At 42.5% G+C, this 25,310-nt stretch overlaps 1 protein-coding gene across 3 annotated transcripts in view; it reads right to left on the bottom strand.

The window, feature by feature from the left end:
- The window catches only part of PACS2 (phosphofurin acidic cluster sorting protein 2), a 76,757-nt gene that overhangs the window by 26,909 nt on the left and 24,538 nt on the right, over window positions 1-25,310 (bottom strand). For all 3 annotated transcript variants that reach the window (XM_077309524.1, XM_077309525.1, XM_077309527.1), the window contains 8 exons: window positions 20,374-20,464; window positions 18,663-18,787; window positions 17,053-17,185; window positions 14,808-14,912; window positions 13,400-13,506; window positions 12,054-12,208; window positions 10,906-11,016; window positions 10,128-10,236 (listed from right to left, as the gene is read on the bottom strand). In XM_077309524.1, coding sequence (XP_077165639.1) covers window positions 10,128-10,236; window positions 10,906-11,016; window positions 12,054-12,208; window positions 13,400-13,506; window positions 14,808-14,912; window positions 17,053-17,185; window positions 18,663-18,787; window positions 20,374-20,464 — 936 coding nt within the window. The remainder of the gene's footprint in view (window positions 1-10,127; window positions 10,237-10,905; window positions 11,017-12,053; window positions 12,209-13,399; window positions 13,507-14,807; window positions 14,913-17,052; window positions 17,186-18,662; window positions 18,788-20,373; window positions 20,465-25,310) is intronic.

Genomic DNA, 25,310 nt, shown 5'->3' with positions numbered 1-25,310 from the left:
ACAAATAAATAACAGGAGCAGAACTGTGAAAAAGTTTGGCAAAACTCAGGAGCCAGAATCTACTTTTGAGCAGCCAAGCAGAAGAAGCCATTTGTGTTCCGGCCTCTGCAATCACCTGAAATGCTACTAATCATCAGGAGCATTTCACAACAGAACTACAGGACCCCTAGCTTTGTGTACCCTAAAGCCCAATAATTTACTGTTAGAAACATGAGCTTTTGCTGACTGATACATAATATGAAGTCTTATGGAAAGTATCAGCTCCCAGATGTTATCTGACCATTCCCTGAGATTATCTTCCAGGGTCTTTTTCCGCATGAGGTTGGGCAAGTAGCGACCCCCTTCAGAAGGTTGGGTAGGTAGCACCTCCCCTGTGCAATACCATCCCCAGAGCTATTTGCTTGGCACCAACCTTACTAATTTTCAAAACCAACACAAAATAACATGGGATTTTTCTCGAGACCCTCTTTCTCTCCCCAAGCGTCTGTTCTGCTCAGCATGCAGCCCCAAACAGCCAGTCTTTTGCAGAACGTACCCCTTGCAGGCAGGGCATGCATCACTCTTTGGCCCGAAGGAAGGAAAGGAAGCGCCAGGGAATCAACTGGAAAAGAGCTCAGATACAGTAGCAGGTGCTTCTCTCTTTTCAAAATCCTCAGACCACCAGAGCTTAAAAGACCATTAATGTTGGGATGCGAGGACAGTTGTGATCATCCCAAATATTGCACATGCTTATAATACTGTTTGTTTCTCATTCGATCAATTCCAAGCCCATTTGGCACTGCTTGAGATGTCTGGCCGAGTCCCCAAAAGAAAGTAGAACAGCTTGGAGAGTGACGGCCGAAAGAAAGGTTAACTTGCTCATGAAAGAGACAGCTGCTTGGGGGCACATATGGTGGGGTCACTCTTAAGGCCTCCAGCATCCTTTGAAATGTCTTCACTTGTATAAAATAGATGATCTAAAGCAGGGGTAGTCAAACTGCGGCCCCCCAGATGTCCGTGGACTACAATTTCCAGGAGCCCCTGCCAGCATTCGCTGGCAGGGGCTCCTGGAAATTGTAGTCCACGGACATCTGGAGGGCCGCAGTTTGACTACCCCTGATCTAAAGCTAATGAGTTAACAGTGTGTATTCAATCCCTTCTAATCAGACTGTCTTTAATGTGAAGGGGATCTATGGTCTCATTGATTTTCACTGCAGAGTGCATTTTTTCTACATTTTTTTTACATCCTTTGGCTTTACACGAACCCCAAATCACAGCTGAAGAGACATGACATAATAAAGCTGTTGTGATGATGCCTGATAAATTCATAAAAATCACCTCACAATAGTAATGTTAGTAACGGTAATAATAGATCGTGAAATGAACTTCAATGGGACGCAATAGTCAGAGCTCAAAAAGGAGAAACCCCTCTCTCAAACACACCCAAGCAGGGCTTTGCGATATTTAGATATTGTGCATATGGATAAACTGACATATACATATTCATAGAAACACAAGAACTCTTCTAGCTCAGGCTGAGAACTGACTAGTCAAATGTTCTGTCTGTTCCCAGCAATTACTATTCAGAATTAAGTTGTTAATCTCTATTTAGTTAGCAGGCTAGTATCTGTTGACAGAGTCAATCCATCTTATGTCGGGTCCTCATCTTTCTCTACTGCCTTCAACTTTTCCTAGAAATTCTGTCTTTTCCAGTAAGTCTTCTCTTCTCATAATGTGGCCAAAGTATAATTTAACCTCAGTTTGGTAATTTTAGGGAGAGGTCAGGCTGGATCGGACCTAGAACCATACGTACTTGTATTTTTAGTGGCCCATGGTATCCATAAAACTCTCCTCCAAAACCTATTTAAAACAAATTCATTCTCTTCTCATGAGCTTTTTTCATTGTCATACCATAATCATACACATTAATGGAGAATATCATATGAATTATCTTGATCTTGCTCTGCAACAACACTTCCTTACACTTAAGGAACTTCCATGGCTGCCCTTCCAAGTCTCAAACTCCATCTGATTTCTTGGTTGCAGTCACCCTTTTGGTTGATAATCTGAGCCCCAAACACAGAAAATCTTTAACAATTTCTGTTTTTTCTTCATCAAGAAGAGTTGGTTTTTATTCCCTGCTTTTCACTACCTGAAAGTCTCTCAAATCAGCTTACGATCGCCACCCTTTCCTCTCCCTACAGCTGACACACAGTGAGGTAGGTGGGGCTGAGAGTCCTGACAGGACGGCTCTGTGAGAACAGTGCTATCAGGACTGTGATGAGCCCAAGATCACCCAGCTGGCTGCATGTGGAAGAGCAGGGAATCAAACCCAGCTCACCAGATTAGAAGCCACCACTCTTAACCACTGCACCACACTGGCGCTCATCCTTAAATATGGAAAATTCCTCAGTAATAATTACTTTTGTTTTCTTGATACTCAACTATAATCCTGTTTTGGGACAATTTCCTTTAACCTTTTTGAGTAAACACTTCAAGCCTTCACTGTTTTCTGCTAGTAACATGATATCATCTCCGTGTCTCAAATTGTTCCACCAGTTTTCACTCCACTTCATTTAAATCTAACTCAGCTTTCCTTAGATCAGGGGTAGTCAAACTGCGGCCCTCCAGATGTCCATGGACTGCAATTCCCATGACCCCCCTGCCAGCATTCGCTTTTCCAGCTGGCAGGGGCTCATGGGAATTGCAGTCCATGGACATCTGGAGGGCTGCAGTTTGACTACCCTGCCTTAGATGTTATACAGACTGAACAGATAAGGAGAGCTAATGCATCTTTGGACTATTATGCACGGGTGTTTCCCCTCAAACTCACCACCATGTCATTCTCCTCTCCTCCATTTACAAATTAAGGAAATATAGAAATAAGATCTGTTTGAAGAGAAAGTTTGTATAAGTCGCAAAACTGCCTACATGAAACATGAGCTCTTGACCATTTGGACCAGGGATTCTGCTGTCATAAGGAGCAAATCAGTATGCAGTAGACTGTTCAACGATAAATAAAAGATCAGCCCAGGAAAAAAGATGGGGTAACAGGCTGGGAGGGAAATCTAGATAAACTATTACCTTATATTAAAATCAAAATGAAAGTTCTTTTTCCTTTTCCGCAAGCAGCCAAAGGAAGAAAATACATTATTGTACTTACAAGGAAAAGTAGAACCACTTTCAAAGCTGCATTCGTATAATATCCAAGCAGCACAGAAACCAGAAACTGAGTCATTCAGCCTAACCCACCTCATGGGTTTGTTGTGACAACAGAAGAGTGGAGAGGGGAATGTCATAAGGCGCGTTGGGTCCCCACTGCACCCCCACCATTAATCTGGAAACCTTAGAATAGCGATCCCCAACCTGTGGGCCGCGGACCACATGTGGTCCTTCGACTAATTGGAGGTGGGCCCTGAAGGACGCCTTCTCACACACACACACCCCGGCCCTTTACAACACACTTCAGGTGTCACTGTCTCCCATCACTCCCAGATGGGACTATCTCGTTGCAGAGAAACAAGCTCAGGGTTCCCATTGATTTGTCATTGTAAGAAGTTAAAATTTCCATGAAAATAAAATGTTCCTTATGTTCATTGTTGTGGCGTGTCTGTATCTTATTTTGAAGGGATATTTAAACATTACCATAACGATCAGAGAGCAGGGCAGTGGTTGAGAGTAGAGGAGTAAACTACCCCCCTCACCGGGCCTCAGTAAAAGGCGTTGAGTGGTCCCCGGTGAGTGCTCCCTGGCGTTGAGTGGTCCCCGGTGACAAAATGTTGGGGACTACTGCCTTAGAACACTTGGGAGAACCCAACCTGCATCTTCTATCCCTGCCAGTATTTAGTCATCATCTCAGAGCTAACACTGGCATCAGTAGAAGCTGCTGCAGCACCTCATCTCCCATGGCCCATTCTCATATGATCTTGATGGAAAAGGACAGAAAGACACTGGTATAGCTCCCATGCCACTGAGTTTCCAGAAGTGCCTAGCTTTGGGTGGGGGTAGGGAGAGAGAAGTTAAATTCCCTCAGTCCAACGTAGGCATTAAACATAAACAAACTGAAACAACAGTATTTCCATATGCCGAAAGAAGATGAGATCCAGCGCATATCCTTTTTCTTATCATTATTAGCTTCCATTATAGTCCACCTTCCTCCCTGGAGCTCAAGGCAGATTACAAATATGAACAATAACTTTTCAGTCTATCGGCAAGCAGATTATAATACAAACATCTGAATTTAACATCAAAGATTCCTAGTAAAACAGAATAATGCATTGGGGCTGGGCAGATTACAGGAATGAAAGACTATTCAGTCCGCCTGCGAACTGAGTATAAAATGTGATAAAACACATTCCATCTAGCAGTGAAATGATTTCAGAACATATCATATTTAAGAACATAAAATAATGAAATGGGGCTGGGGGGGGCTGAAGAAATGTTGTCCAAGACAGCAACAAAAACATTAATATAGGAAAAGCTTATCACTTCTACAAGTCACCTCCTGAGCTGATCCATTATACCAGGAGTCCCAACATGGCGCCTGTGGGCAACATGGCGCTCGCTGGCACCTTTCCTGGCCAAGTGTTTTGAGAAAGTCGGAAGGGCCAGGTGGGGCTTTGGCCCAGCAGGGCTCCTGACTGGTCAATGGAGATCTAATTGGCTGCTCAGTTTTGCTAGCAAAGCACAAGTATCTTCACCACGTAACTGAAAGTAAGCTTTGTGTATGTAGAAATTTTCAAACAATAAGTTAATTTCTAACACAGCTTCTGCTTTAAACAATTTACTATTACAACTATGTGTGACTTCATTCATTGTGGTTGGATTGACCTCTTGTGGCCATTTTGTTGCTGCTACCACCACCCTCTGCCAGATTTCCAAAGATGCCCAGAGGCTCAAAATTTTGGGAGAAACCTTTTTTTTTTTTATAGGGTAGTGTTTATGTTTTAAAAACCCTCCAATTTTTCTCCTAAGAAAATCCCCTCAACCATTCTTTTTCACTTTCTTCTAACATGGCTAAGAGCCGGTATGGTACAGAGGTTACAGTGCTGACCAGAAACCCAGGTTTAATCCCCAGCTCTTTTCTGGAAGTTTGCTGGATGATCTTGGACCACACACATAAGTCTTAGCCTGACCCATCTCACAGATGTCTTGTAGGGATAAAATAGAGGTGAAAAGAACAACATTACTTTTTTGGTTCCTCATTGGGGAGAAAAGCAGGGAATATATGCAATAAATAAAATAGATAAAAACTAAAGATAAGCACAAGATATCACTCTCACACTAGTGTATCCTATATCTGCATTAACAGAACTTTTTAAGCAGTTAAAAGAATATGAAGTTGTAGTAAGTGAAAATTAGCACCAAAAAATCTAAATTTTGTATAGATGTGCCATAACTGCAACAAGAATATTCAAGATATGAAGATATATTTATATCAAGACTCAATCTTTTATGAATTCAGCATAATTAATACAATCTTAACTTTATGACAGTCTCTGTACATTAATGGAGGGGATAAAGTTTTATAAATACTGAAGTTTTAAACTAGAATATAAAATAATCCCTCCAAACCTAGTCTGCTATTTGTTCCTTTTCAGGGTGATTAGGGTCTTTTGTTGTTGTTGATATGGCAATAAAGGATGTTTTAGTGGCCATATGTTGGAAATTGCTGGTCAAAGGACCATAAATAAATGTATCACTGTATTAGTGAAAACTCAGAAGAAGGTCATGCCATAACCTTCTTGGAAGGAAGACTGAAAAGCCACCAGGTTTCTTTTCTCTAATAGTTCTCTTTTGTCCCTTCAGGTCCATTTGTGAACCTGTGATTCTAAGGACTCCACAGTCTGAGAAGACTCAGATTCTAATCTGCTCAAACCTGCTCCGCCATCAGTCAGCGGATCTTTCCTTTCCACAACCTTTGTGTTAGGCCCTCGTTCACCTTGAAACACAAGTAGCGCAATAAGGAAATTTCATTGGGGTTATTTAATTAATCTACAGACTGTTTTATGTATTGTTTTCTGTTATAATGTAAACCGCCCTGAGCCTCTGGGGAGGGCGGTATAGAAGTATGACAAATAAATAAATAAATAAATAAATATTGTCACATTAAAATCCTACGCTATATGTATAATAATACCAATACCCCTAATTCCTCAACTTTCCTAAAGATATTTAATTAAAAAAATTCTGCTCCTTAACACTCTCTAATGAATTGCCTAAATCAAGTTTTTCCAGAGTTTCAGACAATTTTTCCTAAATTATATTTTGTATTCTCATATAACTCTTATTTTAAATTTAGCTGGACTTGACTCAATACATCTATTTTTTTTAAACTTCTTAGACCACTCTGGAATGATCTTTTCATAATAATTCACTTGAGTGTCAATCTGTATCTCTTTAAATTTAGGGATTTGTTGGTTATATTGGCCCAATTTTTTTTTCAGTTAGGAGTTTTTCTTCATTTCCTAATTTAAGATCCATTTGAACTTCAGTTTCTGAAATCCTTTCTAATTTCTTATGTCATTCAATCTATTTCTCTTTAAGAAGTTTCTCCCTAATCTTATAAATTAATCTGCTTTCAGAACCTTTCAATTCCTTGACTAATAACGTTATTAACATTTACATTGACGATGTTTAAATGCTTTCCTCCTCATTTTCTTGAGTATTTGCTCAGTTTGCTTTTTCTGGGAACAGGTTATTGCTCATGTCAATTTTGTATTAGAATGTTAATTGATTTCTGAGGGTGCTTATGTACTTTTAAAGTATTTGCCTGTCTCTTGGAGGCTAACTCATAGTCAACAAGGTCTTCCTTCACTTTACAACACTCCTGGCAAATTAATGAATTGAAGACCTTAGAACTCTGTATCAACACGCAAATGTCTGGCATACAGATGTTAATTGCATATGAACTTATTTTTACATATTTGGAAAGTATTTATAGAACTCACGTGTAAATCTGCCACCACTGTTATTATATCTTTGCCTCTCTATATATGCATATTTCTTTTTTTTAATTGCTTAGTTGCAAAAAATATTTATTATTATTATTATTATTATTATTATTATTATTATTATTATTATTATTATTATCTTTTGATTTATTGCCCGCCACTCCCTTACGGCTCGTGGCGGGTTACAACATTTTAAAAACCCCAATAAAATCCATTAAAATCCCTCAACAACAATTACAATATAACATTATCGGTTAGCAAGCTAACCTGGCAAGATAGGCTAATCAACCTCCCCCTCCTACTACAAGCAGGTGGAGAGGGGATACTGATGGTACTAATCCCCAATCTCAATCCCAGGTCCCGGGTCCCGGGTCCCCGGGGGGGGGCATAGATGTTAGCCTCGGCCTCAACCGTAAACCTGGCGGAAGAGCTCCGTCTTGCAGGCCCTGCGGAATGATGGAAGATCTTGCAGGGCCCGCAGCTCTCCCGGGAGCTCATTCCACCAGGTAGGGGCCAGGACCGAAAAGGCCCTGGCCCTGGTCGAGGCCAGGCGTGCTTCCCTGGGGCCGGCTAATAAGCACCATTCATGGTAAATCACACTTACTTCTGCCACTTATTAAGCATGCATGATGTCATAGCAGTATTTTATTTGGGAACAATAACACCTTATCTGAGACACCTTATCTGAGAATAAAGAAAGCTGAAACCCTGAGGCCTGCAAACAGCAAATTGGTGAGAGGAGTTTACACATTCCGAAATTATTTTAGACAAATGGAGATTGAACAGGCATATTATCAGTTCCTCAATTGTTGCTTCTAACTTTTAGAAAGATTGAGAGTACAGAAATGGCATCAAACAATATATGTCCATTTTTCTCCCTTTCTCTTGGATGGAGAAAGATTTTATGATGAAAGAGTAAAATATTAAGAAGTACAGCTGTATGGCTGCCTTATTACTCATTTTTCTGGACCTTTCCAACAATACCTACAGCATTTTTCCCCTTCCAATTTCCATTTCCAGTCATTGTTCTTAAGCCATAGCAATCCCTTCTCTTGCTCTTTTCAAACAGGTCACATGATATCCAGTCAATGGGTTGGATCCAATACAATGTTGTTGCAGATGGAAATCCTTCTGCCATGGCATGTGTCTTCTTGTCCTGCTACAGCCCCGAATACCCCCAAAGGCTGTTCCTGAACCCTCAGTGAAAGCAAGGAAATCACATTCTAAGGATGAAAATTCTTTGCTCCATAGAAACAATCCATGAGATTCAACTCAACCTGTGGTTTAACCTCAGACAAAATGCAACAAAAATAATTCTTACTCTGAAATGCTCACGAAGATGCTGTATCACATGCAAAAATAATTTTTCCCCACGAAATGACCTCCCACATGAACTCTTTTGAAAGTGCGTTTCCTGCTTTATTAATCTGCTCCATACTGAACTCATTTAATATTAACAGAGAATGAACCTGTGACCCTGGAGGGGGCATTTCATAGCCTTTATATATCCCTGTATTTATTTATTATATTATTTATTATTTATTATATTATTCTATTCTTTATTATATTATATACCACAGCCACCCTGTGGCTCAGGGTGGTTTACATATAACACAGGAAACTGAATTTTAATACACTTCTTAAATATAAAGATTAATCCTAACTGTAACTTCATGAAAATGGAAAATCAAGCAGTCTTAACCTGCACACTTTTTATTTTGGTAGACTGTTATATAATCTCATGCCCCTTTGCATTTAGGCTGTATTAACAGAACAACATAAACTACTGAACCTATTTAACACTGTACAGAAAAACCTAAGTATTATTTATAACATTTAGTGTGATGTTTCCTGTGACAAACTTTATGCAGCAAATAATGATCATAAAATTTTAAAGTATCAGTACTTAAATGCATATGTAAATTGGGGGGGGGGGAGACAACAATATTTTAAATTATTTAGGTCGCAGTACATCTTATATCTTTAAACCGCTCCACAGGAGCGGTAGAAATAAAGCCGTAAGGGCTCTTGAGGTGGGCCCTCTCCGGGATGGGGAAGGGTGGCCATTGGCCCCTTCCCCCTGGATTGACAACCGGAGGGCCCAATCGCCAGCCTGGCGATTGGGCCCTCCGGTTGTCAGTCCGCCACCAAGGGGCCAATCGGCCCCTTGGCCCTCACTGACGAATCGGCACCCCCCCCCATGTCACCCGCCCTGACTGCCGTCATTATCCTGCAGGCAAGCAAGGTAGGCGGCAGTCAGGGCATCCCCCCCCCCCCCCCCAGCTTCAGCCCAGCAAAGGGACAGCCTGGCCGCAGCACAGCCACGGCTAGGCTGTCCCTTTGCCACAATGGACGCTTTGGACCCGGCCTGGAGCCTGCTGGGCCTGTCGAGCTTCCTGCACCCCAAAGGGACAGCCCGGCCACGGCCCAGCCGTGGCGGGGCTGCCCCTTTGTCGCGCAGGAAGCTCCAGACCTGGCCTGGAGCCTGCCAGGCCCGTCGGGCTTCCTGCGCTGCGCCCGCCCCCACTGCCTTCTCCCCAACCCTCTACATGCCCATTTTAAAAAATGGGCTTTGTTCCTAGTTATTCATAAAGCCAAAGCTTCATATATTTTGTTTCATGTTTCTATCTGAATTATTTCAAAAGACATTGCAGATACTGGGATGCATACAGAGTGGAGTTAAAAAGCAAAAGGGGCTCCCCAAAGAAAGGCTGGGAAGATTTTTTGATGGGAGGGTTCGGAAAACTTTATATATGACAGAGCACATGATGCTGAACATTTATGTGTAGCAAATGCTTTAGTTGCAATTAGATGGGGAATGCCTCATGTGATGCTCAATGGCATAAAAAGCTACAGAAGTGCTGCAAGGCAGCATAAGGGACAACCTTCTTGTTGCTTTGTTGCTGACATACTTGGGCTGCTATATAAATCGTAGCTCTAATTTGAATTGACTGCAGGGGCCACTTCAGCACCACAACTTCCTATGGTATTTAAAAGAAAATCCTAGTCCGTATTACCACTTCACCATGAGCAGAACTATTTTGAACACAGAGTATGACTGATAGATTTATCACATTTGTATCGTATCACAAATAGTGAAAATAAGTGTTGGAATGACATTCTTTTCAGAAGACATTTCGGAACATCTGCCAGATTCCCCCCATCACTTAAAAAAATTATTTCAAAGTTATGTACCTTTTCTGCTTATACGTCAACATAGCCTCTGCAATAGGTAACTGGTGTGCACAGTTCGCTCCTGCTATATATTGGGTTATCCTGGAGACAATATCTGGCGATTCCTGGACTGTAAGAACAAACAAACATAATGATTATTTATTGTGTGCTTGGTAAAAATGGTAATGTTATAATCCTAAGGAGTCACTCCAAGCTAAGCCCATTCATTTAAATTGGCTTAGACTGAAGTCACTCTGCATAGGATTGTACTGTAAGTAAAAACTGCCCAGCTATAACAAACCAAAAGCAACGAGAAGCAAGATCTGACCAGTCTGAGTTAAGAAGAGCAGCATCGACCACCACTAGAAGGAGGTAGTGGATGAGGACAGGAGGTATGTGCACTGTGCGGACAGAAAAAGCTAGACCCCATTTGAAGGACTGCAAAAATCTATCACAGATGCACAATATATTGTATTGTTCTTTCTTGTCCCATGTTAAACCACCCTGAGCCACAAGAGAATATATAAATACAGTATATAAATACAATTAGTTAATTACACTTAGTTAAAAGTGTGATAGACCTGCTATTATTATTTTCTAATAAAAGAGGCAACGTCTCCATGCGATCTATATTTTGGAGCAAAGTAAGAATTAAAAGATTTCTAAGCTGAGAAAATATGGAAATGTAAGGAAGACAGCAGGAAGTATAAGGAAGCAAAGCAATACTTTTTCCAAGTTACCAGTTCAAGTACTTGGCATCATGCACCATCCTTGCACTCAAGTATCTGGACACACTTACCAGTGCTTTGGGCTTCAAGCCTGTTAAACAAGTCTCTCCAGGACAGATCTTGGAAGAAGTTGTTGTACCGGTAATCAACCGAGCCCAGATACTGTGCTACTGGGTGAGACCCTATAAAGACAACATTAACAGAACAGTGTAATACATATCAAAATGTAACTGTAACGAAGGAACTGATTAGTAAAGGAAACAGGCCCCTGTGGAGGGGCCATCTATTCTCCATGTTGTCCGAGTGTAGTGGTTATGAGCGGTGGATTATAATCTGGATAACCAGGTTTGATTCCTCACTTCTCCACATGAAGCCAGCTGAAAGATTTTGGCCCCCCACAGTTCTCTTTCAGCCCAATCTACCTCACAGAGTGTCTGTTGTGGGGAGAGGAAGGGAAGGCAGTTGTAAGCCCCTCTGAGAATCCGTTGGGTAGTGAAAAGTAGGGTATAAAAGCCAACTCTTCCTTCCTCTTTATATTGTCAACTCCAGAAGTCAACCATCACTCTGTGGTCTGACTACCTCACAATTCCCCACTTCCACCTGTTTATACCTAACTTCTAGAGCTAGATCCTTCTCCCAAGTCCTCCAATTCCTGCCCTGGCCACTGCACCCTTCCTGCAGGGTTAAGTCAGGGGAAACGTGTCAGGCTAACAAAGTTCCTTGTTTTGCTTCAGGTAAGTGCCAGCATACACAGCTTTAATTCAGGCAGACAACTGGCTGTTCCATGACATTGCTCTTGGTCGCCCTTGGGGCTAGGAATGCCAGCCTCTACAAAGGCCCCCAAACTACCTGCCCAAGGCCTTCAGCCAATGTTCAGCTGGGGCTGTTTATCCCTCTTCACCTGGCCACTCCTAGTTCCCTTTTCCTACTCACAAACAGGACCTTCCTCTCAAAGAGGTTTTTACCTGAGAGGATTACAAGGGAAGAGGTGGCCCTGCAGATACGCTGGTCTTCTTGGGCCTTCTCTACACGTGGTTAGGGACATTTAAGATAACACTTCTCTATGGTTAGTACTAGGCAGGAGAAAGCAATGATAAACCACTTCTGAAAGCTGGGAAATCTCTGAGGAAGCAGATGAAGGTCTGCCTAGATGAAAGAAAGATGTGCTATCAGCACATGCCAACCAGCTGAAGGTTCTCAACCCCAAGGAAGCATTTACCTACTGGTATGATGAGAAACCTCATGTAGCTGATCCAGTCTGGAGTTTTGTGAGACAGATGTTCTACAAAGAGCCTCAACACAACACTGAGGTAATTCTGGGCTCCAGCAATTGCAATTTTAATTGGGTTGGGAGGTTGAGAGTTGCAATTACAGCTAAATGAGAGAGAACAAATGGTCAATGTCATCACTGTTATACAAAACACAGGTACATTCTTAACCGTATTTATTTATTATTAAATAATAATACTATACTGCCACTCTTGGCCCAGCTGGCTCATGGTGGTTTACATAAAAATAATCCTGTGATGGAAGGTGGAAGCTGAGAGAGAGAAAGCAGATTGTGACCTTGTGGGTTTGCGGGAGGGTCAGATTCAAAATAGTTGCTTCTAGGTCGGCCCCTACTTAGCTGCTACTTTATAACACAGCATATGTACATAACTGCAGCACAGAAGTCATTTGCTTGGTTTCTAGTTTGCTATACATTGACTTTTCTGAGGGCAGATGCTGAAGATCCAGTGAGCCAGTTGATTAACTGGGTTATTTATTGCTGAAACTTACCATTATGGTAAGAGAAATGTGATTTTCACAGCAAACTACTGTTGGTTCTAATTCACTTTTATAATGTCAGTATTCTCAGTGGATCCCCCCCCCCCCACATTCCATTTCAGCCATGACCTTCTTCAATTTGATGAACTGAGTGACCATGTTCTTAGTGATATACACAAAGGCCATGCAGGTTGTTTCTGCAATAAAGTAGTAGGAAAATGCTATCCTGGTTTCACTGCTGTCTAAGACTTCAGGGCAATGGAAGTCAGAGAAGTTGAGCATCATGATGTCACTTGAAGGTGCTTTACATTGGATATAAAGGGCATGCCACACCCACTGGGATGCATGCGCCTCTGGTGGCTGGCCTGCACAAGTGCAGTTCCACTATGGGACTCCACAGAAGATTGAAGATGAAAATGAGAATTTGGGAAGACAGCTGGAAATAGGAAGTTGATGATGATGTTATCCATTCAGTCATGTCCGACCCTTGGCGAATCTACAGGAAAGTTTTCTCCATCCGACTCTGTCAATGACCACTTCTTTCAGTTGGTTCATGATCATCCCTGTGTCAGCTTTGATCGTGTTGAACCAGCGGATCCTTTGGCGACCACGTTACCTTTTGCCACTGACCATGCTGAGCATTAATGATTTTTCTGACGAGTCTGATTGCATGACGTGTCCAAAGTAAGTGAAAATAGGAAGTGTTGTTATTGTTAGGTGCGAAGTCGTGTTCGACCCATCGCGACCCCATGGGAATAGGAAGTACATCTGATAAAATGAAATAAAACCAGAACTTACTATCTTTGAATTCTGGAGACGATAGTGCTAAAAGCTGCCTGAATATCTGCGGGCGAACACGTGCAGACAACTGGAAGAGAATGTTTTTGCAAGACATCTGAAAGAAACTAAAAAGGACACGCAGGTGTTTCAGACAGGGCACTATTTAAAAACACAGTTGGGGAGGCGGGGCTGGGACAATAGCAGTTTATCACAAGAAAGTCAACAGCAAAGTCCCTTTGTTGCTCAAGTAAATTAGCACACACAGGGAATTGCCTTATATTGAATCAGACCACTGGTGGTTCATCATGGACAGTACTGTCTAGGCCAAACTGGCAGCAGCTCTCCAGAGTCTTGGGCAGAGGTCATTCGCATCACCTACTGCCTGATTCTTTAGCTGGAGATGCTGAAAACCGAACCCAGGACCTTTTGCATGCCAAGCAGCAGCTCTTCCACCGAGCCATGGCACCTAACTTGAGTGTGGGAATATCATATGAGTGGTTCTGACCTAATTTTGTTATGAGGTTATGGGATGGTTGTCTCCTTGGAACCCCAGAGGCTGAATCCTTTAAAATATGACACCAACACATGATATTTCCGTGGGATTTTTGTGCATTGACCTGATATTTGAATGATTCAATATGCGCCCAAGAACCCAATATATACTGAATTCACTGTGGGGAAAAACAAAGACCTTAATAGGTAAAAAATCAGAATGCACGTCAAGCCTTAAGAACAAAGTTGGAGTCCACTGGCACCTTTAAGACCAACCAATATTTATTCTAGGCATAAGTTTTCACCAGCATGCATTGCATCCCCATAAAAGCTAATACCCAGAATGAAACTTGGTTGGTTTTAAAGATGCCACTGGACTCAAACTTTGTTTGCTGCTTCAGACCAACAAGGTTATCCACTTGCATCCTTCATAAGCACAGTTCAACATACAGAAACATCATGGGGGGGGGGGGGGGAATCGTCAATCTGCAACCTGCAACTAGAAACAAGGAATTTGTTCACATTATTAAGTAGTCAGCACACCGTACATGGTGTGTGGGGGGGTACACTTGGACAAAGGTGGACTATGTAGGGTCACTCTATTGTATAAAGTTAGTTTTGAGGCAATGAGGGGTCAGCTTCATGATATAAAGTTGGTATATTTGCCACCCTATATGATCCCTTGTATTTTTGGACACTGCTTTACATACCCCTATATCATCATGTCTCTATCTATTGATGGACAGATACAGATGTGAATACTGCATCAAAATATTTAAACAAATACGAAGATTCAAGTGTAGACTGTTTCTTACAGGAAAGACTTCTGGTAGGGCCGGAAACCTGACAAAAATCTTATTTCTTGTGCAGCTCATTGATGAGCTTAGCACAGATCTGAAATGGCCATGTGATGATAAACACAAAGTGTCTTTACCTGTCCTTGCCAGTCAGCAGAATTGACAAGAATAATGTTTTCCGGGAGCTGGTCATCTGAGATCAGGATGTGATTCAGCTGGTCATACACAGTTTTTCTAGGGATCTGTGAGGAGGGGAGCAAACAAAAATATCCTTGAGACTCTCTCAGATCTTGCATGAACACTGCTGTTACTTCTTTCCTGTCCTCCCTACTAGGGGAAGCAATCTTTTTCTTTCCTCATAGTCTCTCAGAATGTCTTTGAAAGGAGGTGATAATGTGGATTTTACCACTTTGGTCCTGGAACCTGAATCTATACCCTACAGCCTCAAAAAGGTTAAAACACTGGAAATAAAACTGGATTATGCCTAGAAACATAAAAGCTAGGATGTCAGGGAATAAGTTACACACTGAAACTTGAGGTTCTTGGCATTGGAGGGTACTGCTCTGGTAAAGAAAGATTAATTAATGTCCATAATGAGGCGGCCAAAGCTTCAGCCTCACTTGGAAGTTCCCTATTATTATCATCATCATCATTATCATTATTATTCGATTTATTTCCCACCTCTCCCTATAGGCTCGAGGCGGGTAACAATAATCTCAATCCCATTAAAACCCATTAAAACCCCCATTAAAACTATGAGATACTAACATGGCGGCAGAAAATCCTCATCCCTCCCCATACTAATATCGGAGATAATGGAAGAGTGTGATGTACACTTCCTAACTCCGGGGGGGGGGGGTGATGTCCCTAGTTCGCTGGCCCCAGCCTCAACCATAAACCTATTGCAGAAGGAAAGAGAAGAAAATGATGTAAGCCACTCTGGGTCCCTATGGAGGAGAAAGGCAGGGTATGAAAAGAAAATGAACTTCATTTGTCATAATGTTGCCCACTTACTTCCTGAAGCTCTTTACAATCTGCCTTGGTTTTCACCATCCTGAATAATTTCCTGTTGTGTGCAAACTCAGCTACCACCGCTAACCCCATTTATTCAGAAATTAAAAAGACACCTGTCCCAGTACCAATCCTTGAGGGAACCCCACAGTTCACTTTGCTCCACTGAGGAGTGCCCTTTTCTGCCTGCTCTCTGCTTCCAATCATTTCACCAAATTTTAATCTATAAGAGGACCTGTTGTCTTATCCAATCACAGCTAAGCTTACTCAAAAGTCTGAGAATGTATGTATGTGTATTGGTAGGGTTTTAGAGAGGGGAGGATACACTAATGGGAGGAATGTTAGCAATGGTGAACAAGGGAGCAGACATGAACTGAACACATATCAAAATTAGTCAAAAGAAAATGAACACCCTTTCCTCACAGCCTGCTGTTAGCAGGTGTTATCCACGTTGCTTCAGCCAAATCAAGCACAAATTTCTGTCACAGAAAAAAGGCACAATCATGTATGGCTCCTTAGTGACGTTCCTGTGGTGCTGGTTTTAGCACATGCAGGAAAAGGTCTTTGATAGGCTGAGGTCGGGGAAGTTGTACATCATAATGAGGTCCTTCAATTTTCTCTTGTAATTTATTTGGGGGGAAAATAAGCCTTCTTCTTTGATAGTTTTCGCTTATTGACTCATGTTATTGGCTCTGTCTTTAGGACCTGTGAAATGTGTTACTGAATAACACACACAGGGTATCTTATGTACTGGAGCAGCACCAGTGTGACCTTCAGGGTATCTTATGTGCTGGAGCAGCACCAGTGTGACCTTCAGAGTCAAAATATTCTGTGTTTCAGCAGATCTTATCTGTGATTTTGGAGAAGTCTCAGGGTACTGGTTTTATCTGGCATAAATCCCAGACGTGCTCTGCAGGATTATATTGCCGGATCATCAAACTGCGGCCCTCCAGATGTCCATGGACTACAATTCCCATGAGCCCCTGCCAGCGTTCGCTCATGGGAATTGTAGTCCATGGACATCTGGAGGGCCGCAGTTTGACTACCCCTGAAACTGACCGAAAATTCCATGACATGTCTGTTATTCAGGTTTAATTGTTCCAAGGCATATTTTCTCCATGTGTCAAGTGAGCAAGTGGAGATTTGATTTCTTGAGATCCTGAAAACGAAGTCTCTGGGGCACAGTGTTTAAAAGGTGGGACATTATTCATTTCACTTACATGGGGCCGGGGGGGGGGGGACTGCCAGTTCATATTCCCCTTAAACATCCTGTAAAGTTGGATTATTTAGAAAATATACACCTTACGAACAACAGCAATTGTTTCAAACGGGACACAACCTAAGAGAGGCTTCAAGAAGCGCCCATCTTACCTGCAAATGGTGCCTGGTGTCTGGAGACCGTTCATTGTCCAGGCTGTTGGCCCGTTCATTCTGCTGCCTCGCCGGCTGCCTCTCTTTCAGGGATGTGCTTCTCCCTCTGCGACCTGCCTGCTTCCCCTCAGACCTGCCAAGAAGCAAAAGTTTGCAACTTTCACCACTAAAACAAAGACGGTAGCACAGATGCTGCAACTTTCCTGACACACAGCAGGGAGAAAGGCAAGGAGCCAACCTTTCACACTTCCCTTCCACATGCCCAGAGGGCGACACAGACAGATCCCATTAAAGCACGGAGGAAGCTACATCGGACAAGCCACCAACCCATTCAAGACAGCTTCCCCCTGTCATTCTGGTAGTCCCTAAAAATGCTAGAGATAGCGTCTTTATAATAAATTCACTTCTGTGGCTTAGTCCTGATTGGCATGAAATTTACCAGGTCCAGCCCTAGTCCCATCACTCTCTTGCAGTTTTATCAACCTGACAGGTTTGTTGTGAGGAAAAGATGGAAGAGAGGAGATCCATGTATGTCTCCCTGAGCTCCTTGAAGGAAGAATAGAATGAAATGACTAAATAAATAGGGGAGTGGTCCACACTTTCTTGCTTAGGGTTGCCGGGCCTCCACCCATGAATCCTAGGAGCTCTGCAGGAGCTTACCTTGAGAGGGGAAGTGACAATGCTCTGACATTACCCAGAAGTGATATCATAGTCTCCCCCTACTAATTCCAGGAATTTTCCTAATCTGTATGGCTGAAAATGTTCTTTGGGAAACGCCTGTCATGTTGCGGGTTATTTTACTCCTGCTGCTCACTTGGTCAAGCATGGACAACTGGGAATTGGAGTAGGCGTTTATAGGCCGGTATCTGGGAAGCCTACTGTTGTTGGAAGCGTACTCCTAGCTTTCGATTTCCTACATAGAATAGGAGGCTAGGGTAGACGAACTATGAGACAGGGCTAAAATAATCACACTGGCTCCATATTTGTTTAAAGTTGCAAGTAAAAGTCCTGCCTACACTGGATTTTAAGGATCGTGACTGCTATGTGTTTCAGGCTTTTAACAAATTAATGGTATTATTTTCTTCTGCAATACTTAGTGAGATTTTATGATTTGTGTTTTGATAATAAATAACAGTATAAGTAATAAACTGCAATCAAGCTCCATCACAACCTGCCCATCATAAAAATAATTCTTTGTGAGGTATAAGTTGCAGAATGCTTGTTTGGGGAAGGAAGTTTCAGGAAAACAAAATAAAATAGGCTTATTATACCTTTAGAAAAGAGTCATGGAACTTGGAACAAAATAAAGAGACTGAGGTATCTTTAACTGAACAGCTGAAAGAACCTTAATTGCTTAATACTTAAGAAGATTTGTACATGGTCAATTAGGATCTCTCTTAGCAGCCATACAATCTTAAGATCTCCTAGCTATATTACACACATGCCATATGATAAATAATTATACCCTTTTGTCTGGAAAAACTACAATTGGCTGCTCAGAAGCAATGTAAGCTAGAGTTCACTGGCCAAGGGTCCAAAACATTTAGGGTCAAGACACATATAGGTAAATAACAAAGAAGTTTTGAAGCTCTCAAGGGTAGGGATTTTACCTAATGGACGGAATGATGAGAGATTCTGTCTTTGTTATTCTGCCACTTGGTGGAAGCTTTTCAAGGAACATATCCAGAGCAGAAACTTGTTCAGTTTCCAGTGTGTCTTCTTGCTGAAGATTCTCCTATTGACATAAAAGAAGATGTAAGAATGTTCTGTAGTAGAGAGGCGCAATGCAGGCAGGAATAATGAACACACCTCTAGTCTAGATAAGCTCTTAAATTGAACAAGGGACATAAACACCTTCTCCCTGTTTCCATTCTCACCAAGGGTTTTAACTGGCAGAGTAGACAGTACAGAAAATGGTGGGTAGACAAGTCAGTGAGGAGAGCATGGGTCATGGTGGCCAGATCATGCTTTTCAAAGAATGACCAAAGCTTACATATCAACTGAAAAAAAGGCATGAAGAGTGCTGAAACTCCAGTCATAGGCTAGAATCTAGCAGCAACCCCAAGTTACAAATCCTCTCCTTCCTTATAGAGGAGTGCAATCCCCTTAAGGACAGGCTGACTCATTGATCCTTGCACACTTTTGTCCTTGACCAGTGAAACCTCACTTTTAAACCTTGGATATGAGCAGGCTGATAAATCAGTAAGATGAAGGGATCCAATGAGATTGTAAAAAGCAGGATGTAATCATGTGGTCCAAGATAAAAATGTTAGGTTGTTGGAAGAAGGCTAAAGTCCAGAATCTCCAAGGAAGCGCCTGTCAGAAATTTTCTATTATCAGTAACAAGGCCTGGTAGAATATCAGGGGATCGAATTAAATTTGCTACTTGGAGATAAGACATGCAGTACCTGACAGTTGTATTACATTTTACTTTATTTAAACTGGAAATCTCAGAAAGGATTTTGGGGGAAATGGCTAAAATATTTAAATTACCAAATCTGCTCTGAAAGTTGGCAATAAAAAGAAGTGTTGGTACTTATATGTCACTTTTCTCTACCCAAAGGAGTCTCAAAGCGGCTTACAGTCGCCTTCCCTTTCCTCTCCCCACAACAGACACCCTGTGGGGTGGGTGAGGCTGAGAGAACCCTGATATCACTACTCTGTCAGAACAGCTCTATCAGTGCTGTGGCAAGTCCAAGGTCACCCAGCTGGCTGCATGTGGGGGAGGAGCAGGGAATCAAATCCGGCTCGCCAGATTAGAAGTCCACACTTCTAACCTCTACACCAAGCTGGTAAAGTTACTTTTCTGACCTTGACAAGAGAAATCATTACTAAAATGAATACGCAATCAATGGAAATATATAATATCAAGGATGACTGCTTGGTGTAGTAGTTAAGAGTGGCGGCTTCTAATCTGGTGCGCCAGGTTTGATTCCTCGCTCCTCCCCCACATGCAGCCAGCTGGGTGACCTTGGGCTCACCACAACACTGATAAAGCTGTTCTGATCGAGCAGTGATATCAGGGCTCCCTTAGCCTCACCTGCCTCACAAGGAGAGTAAGGGAAGGTGACAGTAAACCGCTTTGAGACTCTATCTGGTAGTGAAAAGCAGGGCATACAAACCAACTCTTCTTTTTCTTCTTCATGTTGTGAGAATAACCCTACCTCTTTTCCCGTATGTGGTAGGAAATTCATCCAGGCACAAAATTACTAGGGAAAGGTAATAAATGTAATTTCATATGGAATCAAAGTTGTAATTGCTCTTACTCCAGAATTGGCATTACTGAATTGCATTTTTACAAGACCAAAAAAAACCACTTACAGGACTGGGGGGCTCTCTCTGGCTTTTAACGCTGTGGAGGCTCCCAATTTCTGTCTGAGAGCTTGAGTGAGACATACCTTCAAAGTAGGGCCTGTAGTGAGGAAAAAACAAGACTATCTGGAGTGCCAGTTAATGACAAACCTTTGGACAAGTCAAGCCTACGCCAAGCTAGGATTCATTTGGCAAAGCTGCTTAGAATACGGACACACCTATTAAGGGGCTCAAAAAATATTAAAGAAGTTGAAGAAAATCTCCACAGATTTATATAGCCTATAATTGCTTTTTCATCGTATATTAGCCAACATTTTAAGGAACCGATCAGTATTTTCTGATACCACATGTGCCAGAAATATTATTAGGAACATATTTTCTGAAAACATTTATAAACCTGCCCTTCTCCCAGAACACTGGAAACCAAGGACATTAATCACAGAATCAAGACATCATAAAAACAACTATTAAAATAGCCAGCAATAGCCATTTTTTAAAAGTCGGCCTACAAAGCACAATGCAAAAAACCAAATGTCCCTCTAAAAACTAGTTCTCTTACCTAACCCACAGGTTGTTTCTTGTGGGGAGAGGAAAGGTGTTTTGTAAGCGGCTTTGGGATTCTTTTGGGTAGTGAAAAGCAGAACTTTAAAAAATCCAGCTCTTTTTCCAATACTAGCCAGGGTCGGCCATGCTTAGCTTCTGAGAACTGATGAGATCAGGCTTGCCTGGGCTATCCAGGTCAAGGCTCCATAAACATGTGTTACCAAACAAAAGGGAGAAATCCCAAATGAGGAAATTAAGGTAATGGATTGTAAGGTTAAAATGTATTTTATTTGGAAGCTTGTGACTGAAAAACTCCACACTTTCTTTTTTTCCTTTTCTCCTGGCAGAGGACAGGCACAGAGGACGGACTCAATTGCTCCCAAGTCTTACCAAGTACCAACCATCAAAGCTTCAGAAATGCTACTGGATTTCTTTGCTGGAAACAACAAAATGGTCAGCTCAATCAGCTCACATCTTAATGGAAACATAATACCTAGAAGGGACACAGACTTAGGGGACAAGAGAGGCTAGATGGCTTCTTCCTTGCGATTTCAATAAAAGATCTGTTGACCCACAAGGGTTAAGCAGACATTTTTAAAATCCCTTGACATGGAGGAAAAGGAGCCCATTTTTGCAGATTCATCTTGGCTGAAAACATCTGAAGGACAGAGCTCTCACACTTAGCTTCATCTCGAAGGTCACCACGGGGACAGGATAAAGGGCTGGCAGCCTAGTCAAAGACTCTAAAGAAACTAAAGCTTTCAGGCCACTGTAGATTCAAAGCTCAAGGAGCTTGCCTTAGAATAAGACCTCCTGGGTGTATATAGAGTGAGAGACAGGGGAAATGCATGTTTACATCTTTCTTTTGTATTCTTTGCGCAGTCTACTGCTGTGCAAAAAGTATGCACGTGGAAGAATTACCTTTAATATACTCTCACTTATTTTAAATGCTGGGAGCTGTTCTCCGTATAATACGGACCTTTCCCATTGATGTATACTGTTCAAAACAGGCAACAGGGGGCGGGAGGCAATCAGTTGGAAAATTTCCCTGGGAGTGTGCAAGTGTGATAAGCTATCCCCATGGTAACCAGTCTCTGGAAAAATAATAATGTTTTCAGAAACACCATGCCGTCAAGATTATTTTCTGCATGAATGGAGCACATATGACAGGGAAGAAGAGGCTGATGTCAGAATATAATCAATCCGTAATCCGTAATGTTAATTTAATATAATGAATCTAAATATACATTTTCAGAACTCTTATTATATAAGCTGAACCACTGATGGCAATGGTATATTTTGGAACCTACCCCCTCCCCAGAAATCTTGCATTTTGCACCTATGTTTTCAAACTGTGCCTTTCAAATACAGCAGCTCACACAGTTCTAAGAGATTCTTCCAAGATATAACAGTAAACCACTGGATGTCACAAGGCCCAGAATTCATAATCTTGTTAACTTCAATTTTTATTATCTGTAGGATAATATTATTTGCCAACACAGATGAGAAAGCCAGAAATAAGTCGCTGGCAGGTATTACCATTTCTTGTGCTTCAAACTTTTATATATTGTTCTTTTAATAGCTACTGTCAGGGCCCTTCTTGCCAGCAATGACAGGTCGTCAGATGAAGCTGGGAGCTGGTTTCTTGGAGAGTTGAAACAGAAGGGAGCTCAGGGGTAGTCAACCTGTGGTCCTCCAGATGTCCATGAACTACAATTCCCAAGAGCCCCTGCCAGTGTTTGCTGGCAGGGGCTCATGGGAATTGTAGTTGATGGACATCTGGAGGACCACAGGTTGACTACCCCTGCAGTAGATGAAGGAATGCAGCTGGCTGTGTCAACAAAAGCTTATGAGGTGGAGGCCCGTCAGGTGCTCCTATAATCTCCACACCTGCATCAAGTAGGCCTCATTTGACCAAACCAGCCAGACACTGCCAGCAAAAGTTGTACTGCATGAGAGGAGATGCTTAATAAGCCACTGTGTACAAAGGATTCGGATAGTGAGTAATGGCAGAATAACTCCGGCACAGACTGCTCAGCCTGATTTAAGGAACGGCCATGAAGAATTGTTTACTAGGGAACTCCAGATGCAGCCGAGGCTGCAGTCTACAGAAGAATCAGCAATGTGCAAAAGTGGTGAGGAAATGTTTGAGGATTTAGCCTACATTCCCATGGCTATCATGGTGACACTGAAGGAAAGTCTGATCCAAATCCCACAGGAATGGGTCAGTACTGAAGCTTTTCTTCAATTCACCACAACAGGTGAGGCATATTCTGTCTTTTTTTTTTTACTAATGGGCTCTCGCTGAGGAGACAGGTCCAACCCTCCTGCTCTTGCCTGCTCCTCTCACTGAGGAGAAAAAATGAAAGATGAAACCAATAATCTATCAATGCCGTCATGGGTGTTGGAACCATGGGGCAAAGTCTCAAATTCTGCCCAGGGGGATGAATGACCATTAGATCTGGTGCTGGCTGTCAATGCCAAGGGTATGCACCACACTGGGATGTAGTGCTTATTCGAACATTTCCCCAGCGTGTGTGATGGTGTCTCCAGGAAACCATCATCAGAGCCACTATAGCAGTGGATCTCAACCTTCCTAATGCCACGACCCTTTAATACAGTGGTGTAATAATGTGGTGACCCCCAGCCATAAAATGATGCAAGTGATCTTTCACAGAAATTAAACCAAAACTGAGCAATGGCATGTTCAGTTCAGTTAGTTTTATTACGGTCATAGACCAGCATAAGAAGCAATGGCATGAAGATCCATTGTTCGTGATCGTATATAAATTGGTTTTTTCCCAGGGTTTCTTAATTCAGTTCTGCCTCTTGTCCCACCATGACGATCTCGCTCTTTTCCGCTGCTCCAGACAGACAAACACTCTTATCTCACGCCAAGCTGCTTGCCCTGCCGTGACCCCCGTGACCAACTTTGGGTTGTACGACCCCCAAAGGGGTCCTGACCCCCAGGTTGAGAGCCACTGCACTAGGGGTTGGTAAGCTGTGGCTCAACATCAACTGCATTCTTAATACTGATGTGATGTTGGTCATGCTCAGCAACAAGGAGCGGCACTCAATGTTGGAGGCACCTCTGACTTCCATTGTCAGGGAGTCTCAGTGTCGGGATTTCCTTCCAGGACTGGTGCTTTCCTTGTGAAGTTGCCAACGCTGATGCATCTCAACACGAAGGAAATAGAGACTGCTGGCATCAATGAGAAACACCCTTGAGGTGACGGCCATCCATGCGGTGACTCCCAATTTTCTTTTGTTTTATCGCCAGCAGTTCAGATGTGACATGGACAAGACAAATTTCTCTGTTGATTTAAGCATCCCTGGGGCTGGCACAGGGCTCACCAAGAGGGTCCTAGGCCTCTTATCTGCTGCCTGGCCTCCCTCTTCATGTGGGTTTGAGGCAATGAGGCCTTTTCCCTCAGAGCTGCCTTAAAATTTATATTTATTTATTTATAATTGGATTTATATACCGCCATTCGCCAAAAGGTCTCACGGCGGTTCACAATAAAATATAAAATCAAAATAAAATCACATAAAAAAATGAACCACTCTTCCTTTTCTTGCTTTTCAGTTGAGTTAGTGGCAACCTGCACAGGAGGCACTATACTAAAGAAGAAGAGTTGGTACTTATATGCCGCTTTTCCCTACCTGAAGGAGGCTCAAAGCGACTTACACTCGCCTTCCCTTTCCTCTCTACACAACAGACAATCTGTGGGGTGGGTGAGGCTGAGAGAGCCCTGATATCACTGCCAGGTCAGAACAGTTTTATCAGTGCCGTGGCGAGCCCAAGGGCACCCAGCTGGCTGCATGTGGGGGAGTGCAGAATAGAACCCGACATGCCAGATTAGAAGTCCGCACTCCTAACCACTACACCAAACTGGCAGTATGATGGTCCCCTCCCAAGCAGAGGAGACAGGCTTAATGATCATCATTTCGTTCATTTTTGCCCTGCATTCAGTACATACCTTTAATAAAGCCATTTATGGTACACAGTGGCTGATACTTTCATTATTAGAAGTCGTTCTAAATCACCGTCTGTACCTGAGGTAATTTTCTGCTTCAGTTTGCTGAACAGCCCTCTCTTTGTGGTGGCAAAAAATAGAATTGAAGGAAGAGTATTCACCCCTCCCATATCAGCCTCCTCTGTGACGGGAGGGGGGAGCACTCTTGGGATGAAGAAGCATCTTTTAAAAACTTGCTAGCTCCCCTCCATGGCAAGCCTGTGAAAATACAGTCCCACGTGAAACTGCTCAGAAGCCACAAAGATGAATTTGGCCGTTTCCAGTATTCCAAAGGAGGCTGCTTTGGCATACCTTCAGAAGACAAGAAGTTCCTGAGGTTAGCCAGGTTCCAGAACACTTCACTGACAGGAAGTGGATGAATTGTCAAAC

Source organism: Paroedura picta, chromosome 14 (genome assembly GCF_049243985.1).
Source record: "Paroedura picta isolate Pp20150507F chromosome 14, Ppicta_v3.0, whole genome shotgun sequence".
Classification (NCBI taxonomy): domain Eukaryota; kingdom Metazoa; phylum Chordata; class Lepidosauria; order Squamata; family Gekkonidae; genus Paroedura; species Paroedura picta.
This window is presented reverse-complemented; position numbering and strand designations above follow the sequence as displayed.